The sequence below is a fragment of the Protomyctophum bolini genome (genome assembly GCF_963924005.1).
Source record: "Protomyctophum bolini genome assembly, chromosome: 6".
In the NCBI taxonomy this organism is placed as follows: Eukaryota; Metazoa; Chordata; class Actinopteri; order Myctophiformes; family Myctophidae; genus Protomyctophum; species Protomyctophum bolini.
In genome coordinates, this window is record NC_137867.1 from 41,561,236 (window position 1) to 41,585,451 (window position 24,216).

Genomic DNA, 24,216 nt, shown 5'->3' on the forward strand with positions numbered 1-24,216 from the left:
TTAACAACTACAAATAAAGGTAAGAAAGCCTTCTAGTATGGAATTCTCCTTTAAGCATTATGTTATGCTTTAGCTATTGAAAAATAGCAGATCTATTTTTGAAAACAATCGTGAAAATGTGGCGCAAATCTTTGAATATATATTCTTTGCCTCGGGGGGGGGGGGGGGTTCCTGGAACAACATATTTTCAGATGGGGTCGGCGGCCAATTTCATATGTTTTTGGAGGTCCTTGACAGGAAAATGACTGACATAGAAACATGGGTATTTTTTTAGAAAACTGTCATGTCAGGATTTAGAAAACATTTGTAGAATCGTCTGCGCACCGATATGATTAATTAACGGATAATTACGACCGTGGTCCCGTCTACTCCTCTGTAGGGGTGCAGCAGCATCTGTCCAACACGCTGAAGATGGCGGAGCAGGACAACGCCGAGGCCCAGGAGGTGATCTCGGCGCTGAAGGAGCGGAACCACCACATGGAGCGCATGGTGGACTCTGCGCGGCAGGACCGTGCCATCATGGAGGCCGCGCTGGGCGAGTACAAGGCCGCCGTCAGCAGCGACCAGGCCGAGCTGAGCCGCTGCAGGTATTAACCCATTTTGGGGCGGGAACCCCCTTTTGGTGTTTATGTTATGCTTTAGCTATTGAAAAATAGCAGATCTACAACGAGCTTGTAGATCTGCTAATTATTTTTGAAAAAATCGTGAAAATGTGGGGAGGGTGGGGCGATGGGGGAATTGTAATGAAAATGAAAAATGCTTAATAAAAACTTGGTCACAAAAAAAACTCTTTGAATATATATATATATATTCTTTCAGAGCGAACGTTTTAAAATTTAACTCAAATCTTTGCTATGGGGGGGGGTTCTGATAGATCTGCTATTTTAGAAAAATCGCGAAAATGTGCCTCAAGTTTTGAATATATTATTCTTTCACAGTGAGCATTTTTAAGTCAAATCTTTGCTTCTGGGGGGGGGGGGGGGGGGGGGGGGTCCCCCGGAACAACATATTTTCGGATGGGTAGTCGGCGGCCCATTACCTGTGGTTTTAGGGGTCCTTGACATGTAATAGTTTGAGAACCACTGACCATAGTTCTAAACATAGGGTTTTTTCAGGGTTTTTTCGAAGAGGTTTTGTAGAATGTGGTCTCAGGGTCTCACTGTGCCTTAACAGGTCCCACCTGGAGCAGGAGAGGCAGAAGGTGGCCGAGCTGTACTCGGTGCACAACGCCGGCAACAAGAACGACATCCGCCAGCTGCTGGAGGGCGTTCGCCTCGACAAGGAGGAGGCCGAGGCCAAGGCCGCCACGCTGCAGGACGAGCTGGGACACGCCCACAATGACGTCGCCAGGCTACAGGACACGCTCAGTAAGGTTGGTACAGCCAGAGGGACACGCCCACAGTGACGTCACCAGACTACTGGACATGGGTCAGTCAGTAAGGGTTCATTCAGCCAGTGTCCGGGTGTCATTCATTTGATTATCCTTTTTTGCCAGGTGCTTGTAAAGCGCCGAGACTACATTTTGCCGAAAAAAGGCGACTTTAGTGGCGAATTTAGCAACCTTACTAGCGACCTAGTCATTATTGCATGGCTGCCTCCTAGCGACCTTACTAGCGACCTAGTCATGATTGGCTGACATAGAGACATGGGTCTTTCTGAAAACTGTTAGGATTTAGAAGACATTTGTAGAATCGTCCTCAGGTCTAAATGGGTTAAATGAGTGATCGCCTTCATTCCTTCCTTCCTTCATTCCTTCCTTCCTTCATTCCTTCCTCCCTCCTGCCCGTTCCCGTGCACACACAGCTGGACGTGAAGTACAGGGACTTCCAGCAGCAGGTGCAGCGGCAGATGGCCGAGCAGGAGCGCGTTCTGGAGAAGCAGCGTCTGGACATCCAGGAGAAAGACACAGAGATGGCCGACATGAAGGAGACCATCTTTGAGCTGGAGGACGAGGTGGAGCAGCACCGAGCCGTCAAGCTGCACGACAACCTCATCATCACAGACCTGGAAAGTAAGACAGGCCTCGTCCAATCACAGACCTAGAAAGTAAGACAGGCCTCGTCCGTCACAGACCTAGAAAGTAACACAAGTAGATTAGGGGGCACGGTGGCACAGTTGGTAGTGCTGTCGCCTCACAGCTAGAAGGTCCTGGGTTCGATTCCCGCTGGGGACGCTGTGGGCACTGGCGGCGTGTTCCCTCCTCCGTGTCATCAGTGCCCATACCCGAGGCGGGGGTTGGCGATAGGGCCTTTCTGTGTGGAGTTTGCATGTTCTCCCCGTGTCCCCTAGGGTAGATACCCTCACAAAAACATGCCGTAATCCTGGACTCTAAAACTACCTCCCCCTGGCCAGCCGGGGCGCCTGATGGAGGGGAAAGGAACTGGTCGGAATAACGTGTCCCTTCCACGCGCTACGTCCGGCCGGGGAAATTCCCCTCTGTCAGGTGAAAAGAAGCAGCTTGGACTCCTCATGCATAGAAGGAGGCATGAGGTCAGTCCGCTGCCCCCCCAGGTTGGCAGAGGAAGTGTAGCGCCCAGGATTACATTAGATAATTGGCACTGGGTGAAAAGAAAACTGGGTTACAAAATCGTGGGATAAAAACATATTTAAAAAAAAAAGAAAGTAAGACAGGCCTCGTCCGTCACAGACCTAGAAAGTAAGACAGGCCTCGTCCGTCACAGACCTAGAAAGTAAGACAGGCCTCGTCCGTCACAGACCTGGAAAGTAAAATATTACACTCGTGTAATATTGCTTAATTACAATCCTGCTGTACTCTTCCTGGAGTTGTGTGAGAATCTATGCTTGTTTGGTTCACGTGAACTCACACAACATGTGTGTCCATGTCTGCTTCGTCCGTCAGACTCTGTGAAGAAGCTGCAGGACCAGAAACACGACATGGAGAGAGAGATCAAGATTCTCCACCGGAAACTCAGGGTAAGTAAAGTAAGTGGAGCCGCTGTCTCGCCACAGGGTGCTAGCATACTGTAGCGCAGTGGTTCCCAAAGTGGATGTCCGGGGACCCCCAGGGGTCCTTGAGGGAGTTCCAAGGGGTCCCCCCAGGCTAAATGATAGTCATGAGCCAAATGGACCCTTATGGGTCTGTAACTGTGAGCCAAATGGACCCTTATGGGTCTGTAACTGTGAGAGTGTACAAATGGAACCAAATGGACACCTAACCATTTGTGCACTCTCAGAGTTAAATCAACATTGATTTCACAATTATAAATTGGGGTCCCAAATAATGAAATGCCATTAATTGGGGGGTCCGTAGACTAATGCATGTCAAACTGGGGGTCCTTGAAATTAAACGGGTTGAGAATCACTGCTAGAGCCGTAAAAATCTTCTCTTATGGGGGTCCCTGGCATATCTTTTCAAATGGGGGTCCGTGGGCTAATTGGTGTCAATTTGAGGGTCCTTGACATGAAAACGTTTGGGAACCACTAGTGTAGATGGATGGGCATTACAGTTTGGTGTTTGTATTTGTGTTTGGTCCGACACACTCAGTCCGACAGGCCTAAACCTAACCTCACAGGAAGCCACGGGTTAGTTTGAACTTTTAACCTGCCCACGGGTTAGTTTGAACCTGCCAGCGTGTCGGGAGCGACGGTGTTGTCGAACTAATGCCTGTCTGTCTGACTGTTTGTATGTCTAACCAACGTATGCACCCCAAATAGGGTGAAATTAGGGATGCACCGATTGGCCACACATCATCAATATTGCTGTCGGCAAATAAAACTGACAATAATGCTAAATAAATAGCGTCAACGCTAGCGAGCTAAAATATAGCCATCATTGCTCTAGAAAGCACCAATGTTTCCATCTAGACCACCGGATAATCAGCAAAGACCTTCGAACATCGCGTGATTTATCCAAACCACGGAGAGCTCCGTAGATTTCGAGTTATTCAGCTTTTTAGTCAGCCCGTATAATGGTATGCGGACGGAAGCGAGGTTGCGCAACCCGGTCTAGGATCGTCACCTGATTGTGCGTGTGTGTGTGCAGGAGGAGTCTCTAGAGTGGCGTCAGTTCCAGGCCGATCTGCAGACGGCCGTGGTCATCGCTAACGACATCAAATCGGAAGCTCAGGAGGAGATCGGGGACCTGCGGCGCCGGCTGGTGGAAGCACAGGAGAAGAACGAAAAGCTCAGCAAGGAACTGGACGAGGTCAAGAACCGCAAGTAAGACATTCACACAATTCAATGTCAATTTATCAATTTCAACTATTTGTATTCAAACTTTTCAATCAAAGTCACAACACATTTATTTAAGATGCTGTCTTCGAGTAGATGTAGACCTATTTGACAGTGCAGAAACATAATTGCCTGTCAATTAAGCGTCAACGACCATCAGCTGGTCACAGTCACAGACACTCGGTTGTGCCTCGCCTTGTGCGGCACTTTCATTTCTATCCAAAGGCCATTGAATGATGGAATATGATTAAGCGTTACTGTGATTATGGTAAGCTCACATATCGCACATAGGCCTACCACAATTCACTGGCAAAAGTGAATCCCCACTTTGGGAACCACTGTTATACACGGTATAAAGCTGTTTTTTTTTTAACGAATGGCAGCATTTTTGGACAAAAATAGCGGAAGAAATAGCAGATCTACAACGCGTCACGTTGAGAGCTTGTAGATCAGCTATTTTCGGGGTCGCAACCCAACCCAGCACAATTGGTGTCCTCGCTTGTCTTATTTTAGCAACTTAGTCTTAGTGTTACTTTTAGTAGCAAATTCTGATTTAAGCTCAGTCTTTGAACAATCCATTGAACTTTAGGCCTGCCTGGGCTACTTAAACTATCTTGTCTTAGCCAACAAAAAATTAACACTGGCATAAAATAAACTAAAACATAATTGCTCAGACTCTTCAACAAAGATGGCAAAAACAAACATTCTTTGTTCTGTACTCATACATACAATTGTATAGTACAAAACTATCCTTAAACCAGAAACCTGTATAACGCTAACCCTAAACCCTACGGTAAGTGGGGAAAACAAAACCGTAACCATCTGAATGTTTTTTGTTGTGTTCCCCGCCAGGCAAGAGGAGGAGCGAGGCAGGGTGTACAACTACATGAACGCAGTGGAGAGGGACCTGGCCGCCCTCAGACAAGGCATGGGGCTCAGCAGACGCTCCTCCACCTCGTCGGAGCCCTCTCCCACCGTCAAAACACTCATCAAGAGCTTCGACAGTGCCTCCAAGGACCCCCCCCCACAGTGTGAATGTATGACCTACCTACCTCTTCACACCCATTGGTTGCTGTTTCGTGGTTGGACAAAAATCCTTAACTCTCCATCCACTACCATTGAAATAACCTGTTTTTCAGTTGCTTCGTGTTGATATTCTGTGTGTTCAATTCTTATTTTAAACGTGGTGTCAGTAAAAAGGAACATCACAGGTGCAGCATGGTGACTGTTTGTTTTTAGTTGTTCCCAAAAATGATGTTTTAGCAAATTCAACATAAACAAGGCGGAACCAGGGCGGAACATGTCAGAAAGAGCCTGCTGGTTAGTCAGTCAGGGACCAATCGGAAGTCTGACAAAGGTGGTCCTGGAAAAATAGTTGGCTATGCATTGCTTTTGTTAAATAATATATATATTCAAAACGTATATACACGGTATGTTTAATATTACACAAATATGTAACACCAGTCGACCAAACAGGCCCAGGCTCCAACGGCGCCTCTGTCCCAGCAGTCCCACTCCCAACGGTCCCGGCAGCCACGCTACCACGGACCCCCCTCAGCCCCAGTCCTCTGAAGACCCCGCCTGCAGCCGCCGTCTCACCCATACAGGTCAGTGTTGTTTTCCGAAGAATGTTCGTCGACTACCTTTTATCACTGAGGAAAACTAGATGGAAACTAAATGAAAACTAAGCTATGATGACTAAAACTAAATATATTGACAATTTCGTCAACAAATAAACTAGACAAATGGTTAGATAGATACACCGTAAAATATATATATTTATACACGCTGGGCACACAAACACGCATTGGATACGTTTTAGAAGTAGTATCCATGCTCACAGCACCTTGAAGCACCTCAAAGTTTGCTTTTAATTTCCTGTGACCACACTTTGTTTTCCTTTTTTTTCCCTTTTTTATTATTCTCGCTGTCAATTGTAATTGACGAGGAACCCAAAACGATATTACTGTGCTTATTAGTTTTATTACCATAGAATTTCCACATGTGTTTTTTTATAGATCTGTTTTGTATTCTTCTCTGGTCATGAATGATTTCCATTGACAGATTTTTGACAGAGAGAAGTTAAAGAACTTTTTTTGTGGCCTATTTTCAGAGACACTCCATAAGTGGCTCCATGTCATCAGCCAAGCCTCTCTCCTCTCTGGGTGACAAGAGGCCGAGCTACACAGACATAACCATGCCAGGTAAGACACACATCAAAGGAATGCACTTGAAAACCTGAAAAATTTATCAATTTATAAATAATGTAAAACTTTAAAATCTTTGACTATTTATTAAATAACACTTATTACATAAGTTGAACAAGGCTGTCGAACGTAAAAATACGCATTCTGTATTGGGAAATGAGTGCACACAAAGTACAGATGAAGAAAATAAAAGCAGTTAAAAAGCAAAATATTATTATATAAAGATATTTATGTATAATAACTTTTTGTATAGTTGTATTGTATATTTGGGAATGGGACAGCCTCCTGTCTCCTCTCCTTTTTCTTCGTTTTTATAAATGTGTGTAAGTGTGGGACGTTTTTTTCTTTTTTAAGGAGATGGTCGTCCATGCTGCCTTTGTATTTTAGCTGAATGAGTCCCAACGGCTGGGTAGTTGGTTACATGTTTCCCCCAGAGAGTCTTGACCCATTTAGACCTGTAGCTGTTGAAAAATTGCAGCTCTACAAGCTCGTAGCACGGCACCGAGTGCCGCGCTACGAGCTTGTAGATTGTGAGCAAATCTTTTGAGTATATATTCTTTCACAGCAAATGTTTTTAACTCGTATGCTTGCTTCTGGGGGTCCCTGGAACAACATATTTTCAGATGGGGGTCAGCGGCAAATTACATAACATTTGTTGAGGGTCCATGAAATAGTATGAGAACCATTGACATAGAAACATGGGTATTTCAGAAAACTAAGGTGGCTGATAAAGGGGGTCCTTGACATGAAAAAACAGTTTGGGAACCACTGATGAGCTCAGTGTAACCTCCCAGCAGCACACTGGGCTGGAATCACATTCAAACAAGAGAGCAGCATGTCTTTCCTCGTCCTCCCGCTCTCCCCTCTCTCGTCTCCATAAATCTAAGAGAGAATCAGGGGAGTGGGACGGCCCCACGCAACTTGGAGACATAGCGTAGGGGTTGTGTGTGTGTGTGTGTGTGTCCACTGAGCGTTGACCTCATAGTCATAAGGGGTGTGTCACTTCATTAAAATGCTAGATGAGTTGGGGTAGGGGGGGGGGAGTAAGCAAATATTGAACCACCATGTCGGATCCCCCTGCTTTTGTTCGTTCTCACCATTAATGAGTTGGGGGGGGGGGGGGGGGGTTCCTGATGCGAACGTGCTCAGCCGGCCATAGCCACTCCAGCGTTTCGTTTATTTTTCTCCCGATTTATTGTTTTCTCGTGCGGAGGGTCCGGTCCGTCTTGCTTCATTCCTTGTTATATTCCCCCGGGGTGGAGGCCCTGGAATGTGCCTTTTCCTGCCTCCCCACCCACCCCCAGTTTCTGATGGATAGTCTCACAGACACACTCGTAGAAACATAACAGAGAAACATAACACAGAAGCGTCCAGGCAGTGTGTGACAATACAGTAAATCTCCTGTGGTCGTGTCCACAGCCGAGCACCTTCTCAGGGGAACCTCGGTCAGCCGGCCCTCCTCTGCGCTCCAGAGGGTCACCAGCATGGACGCTGCCAAGGCAATATCAGGTCAGCCACAACCGTTCATGAGCTAATGGAGCAGTCCAAATGATCTCCCTTATGTTTCCTAGTTACACACACACACACACACTGGACCAGAGACCCCCCTTTTCATAACACTTTAAAGTGTTTTATTTATATAAAACTTATTTTATTGGTCTGTTGGTCTCCCCCACCACACCCCTCCCCACACACAATTTAGCAGACGCTCTTAATCCAGAGCGATTTACATTAAGCAAGAACAAAAAGCATGGCAATACATCATAATTATACATAAACAAGTCATAATTATACATAAACAAGTAGTTATCATGAATCATACGTAAGCTAGTAAGAACGTAACAGTGGAATATCTATATAATGAAACTATGCATACTATATAGTGCTATGTCTACATAAAATGCTATAAGTCTACGTGAAACGCTATCTAGGTTACATAAATTGAGCATTTGCATACGCCTGTAAGGTCATCGGGGCACACACACACACACACACACACACAGTAGTATGAATACCGGCCTGCCCCTTGGCTGAGGTGACCGAATGTAGACCGAATTGACAAATAACAATAATATTTACACGCAATATTTACACTTCATTTGTGGTCTAAATTATCTAAAAATAAGGCCCAGGTTTAAAAAAAAAGAAACACAATTTCCCTTAACCCATTCTGAACGGGAACCCATTTTGGTGTTAGCATTATGTTATGCTTTAAGCTATTGAAAAACAGCAGATCTACAAGCTCATAGCGCGCCACCGAGTGGCGCGCTACGAGCTTGTAGGTCTGCTATTTTTTGAAAAATCGAAGAACGACTGACATTTTTTAAAATCTGATCTCAGGTCAGAATGGGTTAATCAGACCAGTGCGTGTCCTAGTGGAAACCTCGTAAGAATCTGATCTCAGGTCAGAATGGGTTAATGTACTACTTGGCTCCTGCCTGGTCTGAAATGACGACAACGGCGCTGCGATCTGGTTTCACTGACGACAATGCTTTTTATTAAGTGAGTGTACGTTTTCCAAGCATGGGAACTACGCTAGCCCTGGAGTACATCACTGCTTCCCCCCACGTCAGTTTATACTTACTAGTGAAGGATCTTAAATCTTTGTGAGTCATTGTTACTTCGTCACAGGGATGTAATTCTTTTTTGTTTCTTTTTTTGTTTGGCCTGGAACACATCTGTGTCACCTCATAGCTATTAACCACTTTAACCATTATTTAAAACTTTAGCTGTTAAAGAATAGCTTGTAGATGTGCTATTTTAGAAAAATCGTGAAAATGTGTGAATATCTTTGAATATATTATATTCTTTCACAGTGGGGGGGACGGGGGGACGGACACACAACATATTATAGATGGGGGTCGGCGGCCGAATACATTTTATTTTGGGAGTCCTTTTTGCCGTTATTGATAGATTACAGTAGTTTGACAAGATTGTGAGAGAGATTGGGGGGGGGGAGACACACGCAGCAACGGTCGTCTGGTTCGGGACTTGAACTCGCGACACACTTGTCAGGCAGGTGCCTGGACCGCTCGGCCAGGCACCTAGGCCTTGACATGAAAAGGTTTGAGAACCACTGAGAGAAACTTTTTTTTTTAATTTGTTCTTCAGAAAACAGTTTTAGGATTTAGAACAGTGGTTCCTAAAGTGGGGTCCGGGGAGCGGCGGGACGCCCAGGGGTCCATGAGGGAGTTCCAGGGGGTCCCCAGCTAAATGATAGTTTGTACACTCTCAGAGTTAAATTAACTTTGATTTTACAATATACAGTGGGGTCCCAGAGATAGAAATGCCATTAAATGGGGGTTCGTAGACTAATATGTCAAATTGGGGTTCCTTGAAATTAAACTGGTTGAGAATTACTGCTAGAGCCGTAAAGATCTTCTCTTATGGGGGTCCCTGACTGCTCCTGGCATATATATATATATATATATATATATTAAAAAAAAATTAATGGGGGGTCCGCTGGATGATTAGTGTATATTTGGTGGTTGCCTTGACATGAAGAAGTTTGGGAACCACTGATTTCGAATCGAGTACTCGGGTCTTAATGTGTTCATCTTTGTGATTCTCTGTTACTTGGTCAGGGATGTGATTCCTTTCTTTGGCCTGTTCAGTGCGATGGGAGCAATGTGTTATGATGGGAGTATTCACAGCTAGGCACGTCACGATTGTTACATCATCGCCTAATCGCTAATTATTTGAGACTAGCCCTTACCCGTTGTGAGATATCCCCCGCATGGGGTACTGCGCCCTGGGTGCGTTTTCACATTTTTAATTCATTATTAATTTATAAGTTGGTTGTTAAATTGGAAAAAGGGGCTTCGTTAAGACCTCCATATTATTATGGCCAATGCCATGTGTGGAAAGTGGGAGTGATTGGTGCAGGCAGTGAGGAGCTACGGCAGTCACAGTGACACACAGACAGACATTCAGACATAATTATAGTATGATGATGATGATGATGATGATAATAGCAGTTCGTTTTGTGCATAATCGTCGATCCTTTTTCCAAATGTCCATAAATATTTCAAAAAATAGCAGAAATATTAGATTTACAAGCTGTTGCGTTTTCTAAATTTTATTTTGGGGGGGGGGTGTATATATATTTTTTTAAATATCTGCCCTGTGCAATGTGTGATTACGAAGCCTAAACGGCAAATGGAAATACAAATTGTAATGTTCCCAATGTTCAATGCAAAAAAAACCCCACAATTTTAATCGTTAACCCATTCAGTACGGGAACCCCTTTTGGTGTTTTAAGCATTATGTTATACTATATATCTTCAAGCTCTTCTGGGAGGGTCCCTGGAACAACATATTTTCCCGATGAGGGTCCGTGGCCAAATACAGAAAATTCTGTATTGAGCACCACTGAACATAATTATTAGAATCATAGGGGGGTTTTTTCTCCAGAAAACTGTCCTGATTTAGAAGACATTTTGCCTCCCCCAGGCCAGCCGGGGCGCCTGATGGGAGGGGAAAGGAACTGGTTGGAATAACGTGTTCCTTCCACGAGCTACGTCCAACCAGGGAAACTCCCCCCTGTCAGGTGTAAAGGAGCAACTTGGACACTCAGGCATGATGAGTTCAAGTCCGTTGCTCTCCCCTTGTCTCCCATATATAGGGACTAGGTTGGTGGAGGGTGTGTAGAGCCCAGGATCACATTAGATGATTGACACAGGGGTGAAAAATGGGTTACAAAATCGTGGGATAAAAAATATATATTTTAAAATAGAAGACATTTTGTAGAATCTGGTGTCAGTTCTAAATGGGGTTAATTGCGTGGCAATGAATCCCTCGACTTAAATGTGTAATGGGCTCACCATAACGTGCTGTACTCGTGTCCTGCATCTCGCCACAGTGTCTCGCAGGAGCAGCGAGGAGATGATAAAGAGGGACATGTCGGCGTCCGAGGGGGCCTCGTCCTCCTCCTCCTCCTTAATGGCCTCCTCCCAGCTGTCCTCTCTCCCTCCGTCCATGGCCTCCTCCTCCTCCTCCCCCACCGCCTCCGTCACCCCCACCACACGCAGCCGCCTCAGGTAAAACCAAACCCACCAGTGTAGCAAATTTTTTTTTTGTCGTAGTCTCTTGAATAGTTTTAATTTTAGTCACATTTTAGTCACCTGGAATGTTACTTATGATATTTAGTTTTAGTCAACTAAATATAAGATTTTAGTCGACTAAATCTACTGATGATTTAGTCGAACAAAAGGCATTTTGGGCGGGCCTTGATGCTGTTGTAACGACTTTCACTTGCTGAAAATAGATGATCTACAAGCCCACAACGCATCGCAAAATCGTAAAATGACTTATGCACTCTTGTCCACTAGTCCCTTCCTAATATTTTAGTCTAGTTTTTATTTGTTGACGAAATTGTCAGTATATTTAGTCTTAGTTTTCATTTACTTTCCATTTAGTTTTCGTCAGTGGAAAAAAATTGTCGTTTTAGTCGATGAAATCAACACTGCAACCGACCAGACCACCAGCCGTTAGCTCTGTGTTTAGGAATGGAATGTTACGATACCGTTGCACGTTTCTCTAAATATTATTGCATTTGCAAATTATGCTTTGTTGCAGAGAGGAGAGGAAGGACCCTCTTGCCGCTCTAGCCAGGGAGTATGGAGGATCCAAGAGAAACGCCCTGCTGAAGTGGTGTCAGAAGAAGACGGAGGGTTATCAGGTAGGCCAGGGGTTTATCAGGAGGCTTATCAGGTAGACCAGGGGTTTTCAACTGATTGTGAACCGGGGACCGCCACCCTGACTTAGAATCAACATGGGGACCGCTGTTGCATTGGGTGGGGAATCTGGGGATATGGGCTAAGATTAATGCTTTTTATAACACTTGCTATGCATCCCATTCAACTGTTTCTCAACCAATGGTCCATTGACTACTAATAATTTCCTAATAATAACTCAACCAGACAATCCGCTGCACTTCCCCCTCTTGAGATTCTAACTCCCTTTTCCTGTTGAATTTCTTGACCTCCAATTTGTCTGTAAATGACTACATGGACGGTCATCATAGGTCACCGGGTCATTCAGTTCGCTGTTTCTCTAGTGGAAGGACATTTTTTTAAATCAACAAATCCTATACGTTACTAAATGAATGGTCAGGGACCACATGCAATACTTCCAGGGACCACCAGTGGTCCACGGACCACCTGTTGAAAACCCCTGAGGTAGGCGCATTCTGTCTCTGCTCGACGTGAAGGCACACATGCACACATCTTAGATCTTTAGATTTGACCACAATTGCCTAGAATGTAGTTCATTTTGACATATTTTTTAATGTCCTTTTTTAAGAAAAGCTCTTAACGGACATGGGACAAAACTAAGGAACGCCAGGTTGAGAAGTGTTCTCAAGGCTTTCATTTCCAGCAGCGGGAGGATTACCGTGGTATGTGTTGACCGACCAGACCACGCTCCCAACTGGAAGACACCGGTTTCATTCCTCAAGCCCCCCCCCTCCAGATGTTGGCCCCGCTGCTAAAAGCATGTGCTACAATTCATTGTAGCACATGCTTGTTTCCTTAGCACTCAATTACTCAGCCACTTAACCGGGTTACCCTGTCCTTGGCCCTGTGTACCGTCTCTCTCTGGATTAGAGAGTGACATTTTGTCGGGATTCCCGTGGGTCACGTGATTCCCGCGGGAATCCTGTGGGATGGGATTAATTTTTTTATTAATCCCGTGATCGGGACGGGACGGGAATGAAAATCAACGGGAGCGTGCAGGAACGGGAATGCCATCTATCTAGAATCATAATGATCATTTTCAGGAAGGAAACAACGCTCGCCGCGGTGCTCAGGCTCACTGCTGGCTGCCTGCTGTAGCCAGGGGGGTGGAGCTGGGTGGACCGCAGTGTTTGTTTACAATAAAGTTTCAATAGTTGTCACTGTACAATACTTTAAAACAGTTGTCATGTTGCACACAATCAATTTGGTCATAGCAGCCGCTGAGCCGCCTGTAGCCTCTCCTCTCCAAGCAGCAGCCCACAGTGCCTGCACCGTGAGACCGCAGCGAGAACGCTATAGCATTGCAAGAAGCTAAGGCTTAGCTGCTAAGCTAACACAACACCAGCCATGGTGGTGGTGATGTTAGCTTAGCGTAGCGTAGCTTGCTGCTGCTTGGCTGTTCAACTTCACTTCATCTCTGCCTATAATTTCTTATTGTTACCCTGACACCGGAGCTGCAAAAACAGACAGATCTACAAGCTCTACAATCTCAACTATCAAACTCCAGCTAGTCCCACTCCAGGCTGCATGAACAGTGCTCGAGCGCTCAGTTTTCTGCCCCCCTCAATGTCGCAATTCACTTCAACTTCAATGGCTCTTCTGCACAGCGCAGCAATAGCGAGTGACAGTGAGACGAGCATGTCGACCGTAGCAATGAATGGAGACCTATTTGGAATGATTAAATCCATTATTGGCCTGGAGAAAGTTACAGCCGCTCCGCCTCCTCCTCCTCCCTGGCACGGTACAATTAGCCATGTGCTATATGACGTTTTGTTTACCCTGCGACAGGGACTGAGAGAAGGAAACAATGTCTTAAATAATAAAATAAAACATTAAATACCATGTTTGGGTTTATTCAACTAAGGTACTGTTACCATAGGCGTGGTGTGACTGACCAATGTTTTGTTTTTTAACTGACATACATTCCACCATAGCAAGGTATGTTATGTATAAGGTATTATGTGTTGGGGCCTTTGAAGATTGTTGTTTAAACTGGATTAAGGCATTATATGCCGTATGGTATATATATAATATACCATTACATTTACCACGTTAACTGTTCCTGGTGCCACATTGTTTAATGGCATGAAACGATACTCTTTAAAAAAATAAGAACGCCATCCAACTTACCATATTGTGCTGAATATAAGACTATTTATTTTGTTTAATATCGGGGACGGGGACTAGACTAATTGAATTTCAAAGTACTTTTTTCTCTAATTAGTCTTGAAAAATGGGGTTCATCTTATTATTGGAGTAGTCTATAATCGGCACAATGCAGTATTAAAAAAAAAAAAAAAAAAAACAGGAGCGGGATGGGAGTGGGAGTCATCTCGAGTGGGAGCGGGATGGGATCAGGAGTCATTCTACAGGAGTGGGACAGGACAGGATTTTTATTTTTACCCTGGTCCAGGATTGGGACAGGACAGGATTTTTTCTGTGGGAGTGGGACAGGACAGGAGTGGAAATCCACTCCCGTGTCAGTCTCTACTCTGGATCTGCCAAATGACCAACATTGTTCACAAACTGTTCTCTGGCCTCTGAAATCAATGAAATCATGGAGAACGTCGTCACGATGGAGAGAAGAGCCTTTCTGTTGAATATATTGAACAACGTTTTCCAGGGCTTTGTGTCTCACTGTTCTCTTCTCTATGGTGGTTCTGTTTACTCCAAGACAATTATTCGACAACTTTAGTTACTAATTACTTTGTAGATTTTGATGATTTTTTATTATTATTATTATTACAAAATGTACAGTTATCACTTCAGTGCATATATACATTTCGGCCATTTGAAAATAGCCCGATCTACAAGCTCACAATGCGTCGCATCAGCTATTTTCAAATTATTCGTATACATTTGAAAACTTTAAACGGGACATTCTGTTTTTTAACCCATTATACTTTATACGTTATACTTTTAGCTACGTTCCACAATCCCAAGTCGCACGACAGTAAATGTTGTCATGAAGACTGATCTTGATTATTATTATTTTTAGGACATCATAACCCCAAAGCCATTTTTCCAAACCGTGTTTGAAGAGGGAACAATACTGTACATTATGATGATGCCGTCCCAGTCATGTGGTTGTGTTTGACCTAAATGACACACCAACCTGCATGTTTACAGTACACTTACTTATACCTTTTAGTAAGGGTTACTTCTTTTGATTACATAGAAGGAAAGGTTACCATAGTCCCCCCCCATGTGTCTAGAATGCTTTCCAGGAAGTGTGCAACATTTAACAGCAATCAGCAGTCCTGGCCTGACTGGATTGCCCTGAATTGAATATAACAAACGTACCTTGTGTTTATTATACAGAAGAGACATGATCATTTCTAAGCACCTATTAACCCATTTTGGGCGGGAAGTTGGGAACCCCTTTTGGTGTTTTAAGCATTATGTTATACTTTTAGCCATTGAAAAATAGCTTTCAGAACGAACATTTTTAACTCAAATCTGTGCTTCTGGAAGGTCCCGGAACAACATATTTTCAGATGAGGGCCAATTACATATAATTTTTGGAGTCCTTGACATGAAAATGTACAAGAAATACTGACATAGAAACATAGTTTTTCTGAAAACTGTCAGGATTTAGAAGACATTCTTTTTAGAATCCTCCTCAGGTCAAAATGGGTTAAAGGGGAATAATAATAAAGTGACATCACAGAGATGTACTTCATGATGTTACTGATTTCTTTCAGACCTCCAGTTCTAGACAACACAGAATGGGGGAGGGGGCTTTTTTATTATTTCCACACAACTCCGAGGTATATTAATGACATGGTAAAATGTTGAAAATTAGTGGTATTCCCCTTTAACCCATTTAGACCTGAGGTCTTCTAAATCCTGACAGTTTTCACAGTTTTCTATATCAGTGGTTCTCAAACTATCATGTCAAGGACCCCCAAAAATGTATGTAATTGGCTAACATTTGGCCCAAAAACATATTAAAGCAATGGGGCGGCCCATTCTTTGGGCGGCCCATTGCCCACTGGACATAACGTCAGTCCAGGCCTGATAATCACCGACGAGTTTGCAAAGCAGTGCTTCGAACGCTGATGTCATGTTGTCCTGTTTAACTTTCAATCTGATATATCCATAATCCATGCCGATCGTGTTTACGTTTACAACTCAATGTGCCGGCGGAAGTGTTGTCCTCTTTCAAGACCGGTCGAGGAGGAAAAGCCTTCTTGTTCTCTGCTGCCTCCAGGTGGGCAGGGTGTCCTCGACGCAAGGTACGCAACGCATAGCAATATGGTTGTGTAGGCTCGGGATCAGATCACGTAACTGACGTGACGCAAGGGGAGAAATTTCTCTCACCCTCCATTGCATATGTATTCTTGTGTCGATTACGTTCGACTCTGCAAGGCACTTAACTCTGGGGGAGCCCGGGTTCGAACATGGAAACCTTGCGGTTACCATCCAGCCACTCTACCCCTGAGCCACCGCCGCCCCAGAATATTGATATCACTAACTTCAGATATATAATATAAAGATATAGTGTTCCTCTCTGTTTCAGAATATTGATATCACTAACTTCAGCAGCAGCTGGAACGATGGGCTGGCATTCTGTGCTGTTCTTCACACCTACCTGCCTGCACACATCCCTTACCAGGAGCTCACCAGCCAAGAGAAGGCAAGGACAATATGACCCATGGGCAATTAAGTCTCTTTTATTGGGTTATGCCCAAGAAGACCAGTATTAATGTGTGACTTTGTGTTTTTCTCTTTTGGCTCCTCAGAGGCGAAACTTTACCTTAGCATTCCAAGCTGCAGAAAGTGTGGGGATCAAGTCTACTTTGGTAAGCCACTGAACCATTGATAGCCTACTGTATACAGTACTTCGTTGCACGTCAAATCGCGAAAACTGCAAGCTCACAACATGGCGCCTTGTGAGCTTGTAGGTCTGTTAGTTTCACTTAATATCTGCTCATGTTCGCGGAATGCCCAGAATAGTGATGTTGGGGTTCATGTGATTAACAATAGAAGAAAAGACATTTTTAATTCTATGTTGTCATCACAAGCCTGTTTATAGCCTATATTGTCAACTTGTCATTATATTTGGAAATAAGTGACAGGACATGTAGGTGGGGGATTGTGGATGTTTACGTGCATGTGTTCTGCACACATGCAGGCAATCAACACGTATGCCCGTTTATACAACGGGTCGTTTTGAGGAAGCAATCTGATTGGTTGAAACGGCTTCTAGCCATTCCTTAATCCAGCGCAAAGAACACCCAATCAAAACAAATATTTCAGCTGTGTTTTTCTCCCGCAGCAGCGGGAGAAAAACACAGCTGGGACATTTTTACATAGACTTTACATGTAATGCATTCACCCATTCAGACACACATTCACACACCCATGGCAGAGGAAACCTTGCAAGGCACCAACCTGCTCATCGGGAGCGATTAGGGTTTCAGAGTCTTGCTCAAGGACACTTCGACACTAACTCTGGGGAGAGCCCACAGGGATCAAACTGGGAACTTGAAAATAATAAGAATAAGAATCCTCCCAGGGTACAACGTGAGCGCTGGTATTCATTTCTACAATCTAACTGGGAACCCCGCGGTTCCCTTCTCTACCCCTGAGTCACTGCCGTCCCGACAATATACAGTACAACAACGACATACAACATTATGCTTTCTTGTTGTGCCATTTCATGTCAGGTGTTGCGCTGAAGAAGATTGTTAAATGCATTCAAGAATAAGTTTAACACTTACACACAGTATTTCTATATGAACCCAATTTGAGCCAAAACGAGATAATCTCGTGAATAGCTATTGTATCCACCTGTGCCAAAGAGGGGGACAATCCCTCCTAGAGGGGGATTGCCCCCCCCCCCCCCCCCCTCCTAAGATGATGGAATGGTGATGGATGATGATGATCATGGAAGGGGAACCTTCTGAAAGCTTCATGGGCTCAAAGATAATCAACTTCAGAATCTCAGTAAAAATGATCTCTCAGAGCTCAGACATGCTAGTATAAAGGGCTGTGATGGAATGTGTTAATGAATGCCACTACTAATACTATGTGTCGTCGTCTTCCAATGCAGGACATCAATGAGATGGTGCACACGGAGAGGCCGGACTGGCAGAGCGTCATGACCTACGTCACGGCCATCTACAAGTACTTTGAGACCTGACATCACGACGCCCAGTCACTGCTCCACTCCCTTCACTACAATCTTCGGTCAAGCTTTCTGAGCTTTCTTGCCCATCCAAACCAAACTCTATGAAGGCCTATTCACACTCCAGTTTTTTAGGTGATGAGGAGATACTGGAGTATGAATAGGCCTTAAAATCCTCCACATTCAACTGTTATACCTCACACTCCGAACACCACCCCCGAATACATGTCATGTCAGGCGCTTTGGCTCTGGGGGGGAAAAGGGTTGGAAGTTACTTATCTCAAGCCTGACTTATGCTTAGTTGCACGCCAGTTGTTGAGCACCAACAACAGCAGATCTACAAGTTCACAGCTCTTCGTAGCACCATGTGTTGTGAGCGTGCAGATCAGCTGCTTTCCGAGCGTGACCGACCGCGATGCGCAACAAAGTCTAACTTCAGGCTCGAGTGTCCAGTTAACCCTAATCAGGCCAGTTGTTCACTGGAAACACAAAGCTACTCCATCCCTCTCGTGCAGTATAGGGGGTGTACTGTATGTATGTATCGTACTTTTCATGGGCCCTGTTTGGTAGCTGTAAAGCCTAGTTTCATGTTCTGGTGTCATAGTGTTCCTTGACAAAAATAGCTTTTTGTTTTATTATTTTTATTTTTTTAATGTTGCGGTTGACAATATTTTTTATTTTTGTGAAGAGACGCAATCGCACGACACTTTGTTGCTGTAGCGTAATCCAAGCTAAGGTCTAGATGCTAATAACTCACCACACTGTCTTCAACGTCACTTCCTCTATGTAGAGCAGTGTTGTTTTCGTCGACTGAAACTATGACGAAATATAGGCTACTGTTGATTTTGTCAACAAATAAAAACTAGACTAAAATGTTAGGAAGGGACTAGTGGAGAAGAGATCCAGTATAAGTCATTTTACACTTGGTTGCATGCTGAAAATCGCAAATCTACAAGCTCACAAGTTGTGAGCTTTCTATTTTCAGCAAGTGTAAAATCAGCCATTATGACGGCATCAAGGCCCACCAAAATGCATTTTAGTCGACTAAATGAACTGCAGATCGACAAAAATCTTATGATATTAAGTCGACTAAACACTAAAACATTCCAGGTGACTAAAATGTGACTAAAACTAAATGGAAACGTTTCAAGAGACTATGACTAAAACTAAAACAGAAATGTGCTGCCAAAAACAACACTGATGTAGATTCTACATAGAGGAAGTAACGTTGAAGACTCAGTGCCTTCTACACTTTTTTTTTTCTTTTTTCTTCCCTGTCTATAGTACGTCATAAGAGAAGAACTTTTAAGTTTCGTTTTGGGGTTGTCATTTGGCAAAACATTTTTTTTTGCCTGTGCATAACTCGCATCAATTTTGTCAGAATTCTCCTTCAGCGGTGGCAACAACGGATTTCCCTCGGAATGGAATTCAGACGGACTTTTCTTCTTTTTGGTTTTGCTCCTAGTCTTCCTGACCTTATCTTGATCCAGAAGCATCTGATCTAATGGATAAAGTGCCTGTGTGAATGATGTTACAGGAGACGGGGGGGGGGGGGGCGCGCTTTCTATGGGCCAAATCTGCTGACAAAATAGTGTCTTTTCACTACCGTTTGTGTGAGACTGAAGAATATCTCTGGAGTTGCCAAATATGTATTAGAGCCTTCTATTGGGTGTAATAATTCTGACTGAGGAACAGACTCTTGAGTTGACCGTCCACATGGTTGGTCACTCTTCCTCCCTCTGGCCATGACCGAGTGTCTGACAGAAGTGGGATCTTCAACACTAAATGTTATGTTAAATAGCACTAACACGTTATTTAAAAAGGTTTTGCTGATTTCCCCCCCCCCCCCCAAGAACGGATTAGTAAGAGGTGACCATACTGTACATTTGTTTGCTGCGTTGGTACTGTAATGGTTAGGAACTCTTCTTGCAGCTACTACAACTGAGCGTTTTGTGTAGGCCGGCATTTACCAACCTGCACTTAATGTTAAAAAGATTTGCATTCACGGGGCACATAGAAACAGAGGCGTCGGGTTAGTTCAGAGTGTGGACCACATTGTGCTTCCAAACTGGGATTTTTCTTTCACTAGATCAGGTATTCCTTTTTTTTTCAGCACAGGATGGAAAAGGAGAAATGTAGTCCGACCATAAACAGTGATCTGGATCAGTGCGACTGCTTCACTTAAAAACATCAGATGTCACAGAATACCATAGTTACATTTTGCACAACATTAAGATATATATTGTACACTACAGTAAACTGTAATAAATGCACAAGTGACTGGAGAATTCACTGTGCAGTAGAAATATAGTAAAATTTTCTGTGTTACAAAATGCTATATTTGACATTTTCGTAATTCTTAGCATCACTATAGGGTTATGGCGATAGCAGCACTACAGTATATAGCTCATTAGTTTAATTGTGTAATTTGAGTCTGCAGCATTACCACAATGCTGATGGACAGCTGCATTGGGCCTCTGCTTACTAATTTCAATGTATTTATTTGCATGGTTTTCCAATCGTAGTGAGGTCATTTTTATTTTTTTATTTTTACGTCTCTGAATTGTATGACTTCATAACTGCACTGACATAAGCTGTTTGTTTGCCTCACTCATTTCCTGCCCTCGAACATTTCCTGCCTTAACGTCTTGTTTAAGTTCTCACAAAAGCATAACCTGACATTTCTCTGTGCGGTTCATGTTCCCTCACTAGGCAGTGTAGGCACACATGTCCCCACTTTTTGAATTTTACTCATTATAACCACAGGTTGGCACAGCTAGCTTCTGCTTACAGGAGGCGTACATTTCCTACAAAGAACCAAGAGGAATTAACAAGCTGAAATGTAAATTGCTCACGTATCCCTTTAATGTCTGCCACAGATGCAGAAGAAAGCGTAAAATAAAGCTGCCACCATCACATGATGGAAACTGAAAGCTTACACTATTCCGCTTAGATTTTAGAAGCACATTCACAGTTTAGTGTGTGCCCAGCTGGATTCTTCTCATTGTAGGCACACTTTGACCAAAGATCAGTGGACACCATTTGCAATTAAATTAGTGTTCTTTGTTCCAGCGAATGGAAAATTGTAACGATACAGCTGCACTGACATTATTCTAGACAGCTGGTCGGAAATTCTGAAACGGAAATAGCCTTCCTTAAACTTTAAGCCACGAAATTAGAAGCACAACTGTCAGCACACAATCGATTAGCGGTCCCTTCACTGGAACAAAATGTGCCATTTGGTCAGGAAGATCAAGACCCTTTTGTTCAATATATTTGTATTTAATTGAATTTTGTCAAGTAAAAATGCAGAGGGTGTGAGGGGGAGGCTTAATGGGTTGATAGTCGCAAGTGTTGATACTTAAACGCTGCATTCACTTGTTATGAATGAACCCAAGTAGCCTATGTCTGACCCATAGACTGTAGGTCTGACCTGATGCTATAATGTCCGGTCCAGTGGTCCCTGGTATTCCTTGCAACATTCTAGAGTTTATTGATAAACGAGAGATTTGATGAGCACTGAATCCCAGCCTGCCGGCCGCTGTGGCTGTGTGAAGAGAACAGACGGTTGGGCTGGCAAAGCCAGAAGCACATTCCATCTTGACACAGAGACCTGTCACGTTTATTTTTTATTTCATTAACCTGGGCCTGTCCTGAGCTGCCATGTACCCATGCCCTGTGCACAGTCTGCTTTGTACAACATGGGAAAATGTGAAAAAATATTTTTTTTTGGAGGGGGGGGTCCACTACTTCACGTTTGTTGTTTTTTGTTTACTTGAAAGTGCGCCAAGAGTTCATTTGAACCTAATTCCTTATATTTTATGTTACATGTGTGGCCTGGTCATCCACAACTTTACGCAATCCATGCCATAGTTGGTTTGCTAAAAAGATTGTCTTAAGCGTGGATATTTTTCTGTGACGAAATCATTGTCACCACCACATGAAGTGCTGAAGGAAGTCCTTTGCATAAACAAAAGAAATTGGATGGATGATTAGCTGTGTGTGAGTGTGTGCGTGTGTGTGTAAAGGACTAAGCTATTAAGTGCACACCATTATGATAATCAACAAGTGTAAAAATGCTGTCTGTATTTATATTGCTTTATTTTCTTGGCAGTAGTAATAAATAAACATTGAATCGAGAATTGTTTGTTTTGTGACGGACTGACCTGTGAGTCTGTCTGAATAGCCAATGTATAGGTTACCGCTGCTGGGCTGGAGCACTGACACTCGGAAGGCCAAGGAGGAAGAACTGTCGCCTCATGGTGGCGCTATAACAGGTTGCAACACATACCTAGGTAAAGGCATTATTTTCTTTTTTTTAAGCTGCAGGTTGTTAGAAACGAGTAACATTTTCTAGCTGAAAGTGTGATTATCTGGCTAATAATTTAATTTGAGTCATTTTGTATTAATGAAGATCATGCGTGTTTCAAATTAAAGCCTATACCGGTAGGCTATCGTTTCACTTCCTCCGCCTGACTTTATAGTTTCTATATCTATAGTCTTCTACACATTCTATAAGAGCATAAAACCTGTGAGTGAATAGAGGATATTGATTGATTGAAATATTTATTTGCAGAATTACAGTACATTTCAAGCACAAACTCAAAAAGACTTAACTGTGAGTGGACGACCCAATTAAGCATTACACTTGTTTACAAGTGGGTCCACCATGTTCAATTCATCAAAACATTTAGAGACGTACAAATAGACACTTCTATAGCCTATAGCCAAAGAACAGAAAAGGAAGTCATCATAAAGGGAAATGAAATACAGTGAGGGGAAAAGGGGGGGGATTCAGATTTTACGGGGGCCAGTTTCGAATTGCAGCCGTCCGTAGGTGCCCTTTGAGAGCGGTTTTGAAGGAGTCAAGGGATTCACATGTCTTAATGACTGTTGGTAGCAATGGTAGGGCGTTCCACATTTTGGTGGCATAGGAGCGGAAATTATTTAGTCCCTTGTTTGTGCCGAATCTGGGTTGTACATGGTTTTTTGCACTCCCTCTGGTGTTGTGGGTGTGTACTTCGTTAACATTAAGGAAGTATTTAGACAGGTGCGTATCGGAAATGAGGAAGTGAGTTTAACTAGAAAAAGGAAGAAAGCAGCATCCGTGGTACTGGTACTACTGTTGCAACAGTGTAGACTTGTTCTTGTTGACCTCGAGATGGACTGCAGGAGGCATATTTATTTATTGAGAAAATGTACCTACTTTTCCCATTAGGACGGAGATGATGTCAGTCACACTGTCACGTCCACGTGTTATGTAGGCTATTTACCGATAACAGGGGGAACTTTATTGGGGAAGAAGGAAGGAAGAAATATTGTCATTTCATCTGCTTGACAATTTTTCTTCCGATACTGGATTCATTTCAGACGTTTTCCGTACTTTAAACATTATTTCTGTACCGGGTATGTTTATGTACGAAGAACTGATTTTATTATTATTGTTTAACTTCCGTCTGATGATGACTCACTCCCACACGACAAGGTATGTTTCTATCCTGAACGTCATCATAATACCTCACTCATCGATCTCTTCATAAAGTATTCTTAACTTAAATGTAGCCTATGATTTGATGAAGCCAGCTATAACCACTGATCAGTGTCTGCACAAAATAAATTAGAGATAGCCTACTTTTGGAACTTTTATACAGATCGATTTATAGAGAGAGGACATTAATCTGGTTGACATTCAAGCTGCTTTATTGTGGTCTCAAGCATATTGGTTGGTTGGGTCACTATACAGCAGGGGTTTTCAACCTTTTGGGCTGGGGACCCCCGGCAATACTTTGGCTATGTCTCGCGACCCCCCGCGCCCCTCCCCACCACCAAAACAACCTTAATAATAGAGAAAATATATAATAAATACTGGAAACGGATATGGAAAATGTATGCATGTACCACTTACTATGTAAACTCTTAATTCCGAATGTCCAGCCATTCAGCTGGGGTC

The 24,216-nt window shown here is 43.5% G+C and overlaps 1 protein-coding gene across 8 annotated transcripts in view; it reads left to right on the forward strand.

Moving 5' to 3' along the window:
• Positions 1-22,408, forward strand: part of specc1la (sperm antigen with calponin homology and coiled-coil domains 1-like a) — a 40,611-nt gene extending 18,203 nt beyond the window's left edge. For 3 of the 8 annotated variants that reach the window (XM_080766798.1, XM_080766803.1, XM_080766804.1), the window contains 14 exons: positions 380-587; positions 1,174-1,372; positions 1,804-2,011; positions 2,861-2,943; positions 4,004-4,179; positions 5,044-5,228; positions 5,656-5,798; positions 6,305-6,395; positions 7,818-7,907; positions 11,260-11,437; positions 11,976-12,078; positions 16,656-16,772; positions 16,879-16,938; positions 18,192-22,408. In XM_080766798.1, the coding sequence (XP_080622924.1) occupies positions 380-587; positions 1,174-1,372; positions 1,804-2,011; positions 2,861-2,943; positions 4,004-4,179; positions 5,044-5,228; positions 5,656-5,798; positions 6,305-6,395; positions 7,818-7,907; positions 11,260-11,437; positions 11,976-12,078; positions 16,656-16,772; positions 16,879-16,938; positions 18,192-18,281 (1,931 nt within the window). In that variant the 3' untranslated portion in view covers positions 18,282-22,408. The remainder of the gene's footprint in view (positions 1-379; positions 588-1,173; positions 1,373-1,803; positions 2,012-2,860; positions 2,944-4,003; positions 4,180-5,043; positions 5,229-5,655; positions 5,799-6,304; positions 6,396-7,817; positions 7,908-11,259; positions 11,438-11,975; positions 12,079-16,655; positions 16,773-16,878; positions 16,939-18,191) is intronic. The other 5 variants (XM_080766800.1, XM_080766799.1, XM_080766801.1 and 2 more) reach the window with 5 other exon arrangements.
• The last annotated feature ends 1,808 nt before the right edge of the window (positions 22,409-24,216 follow it).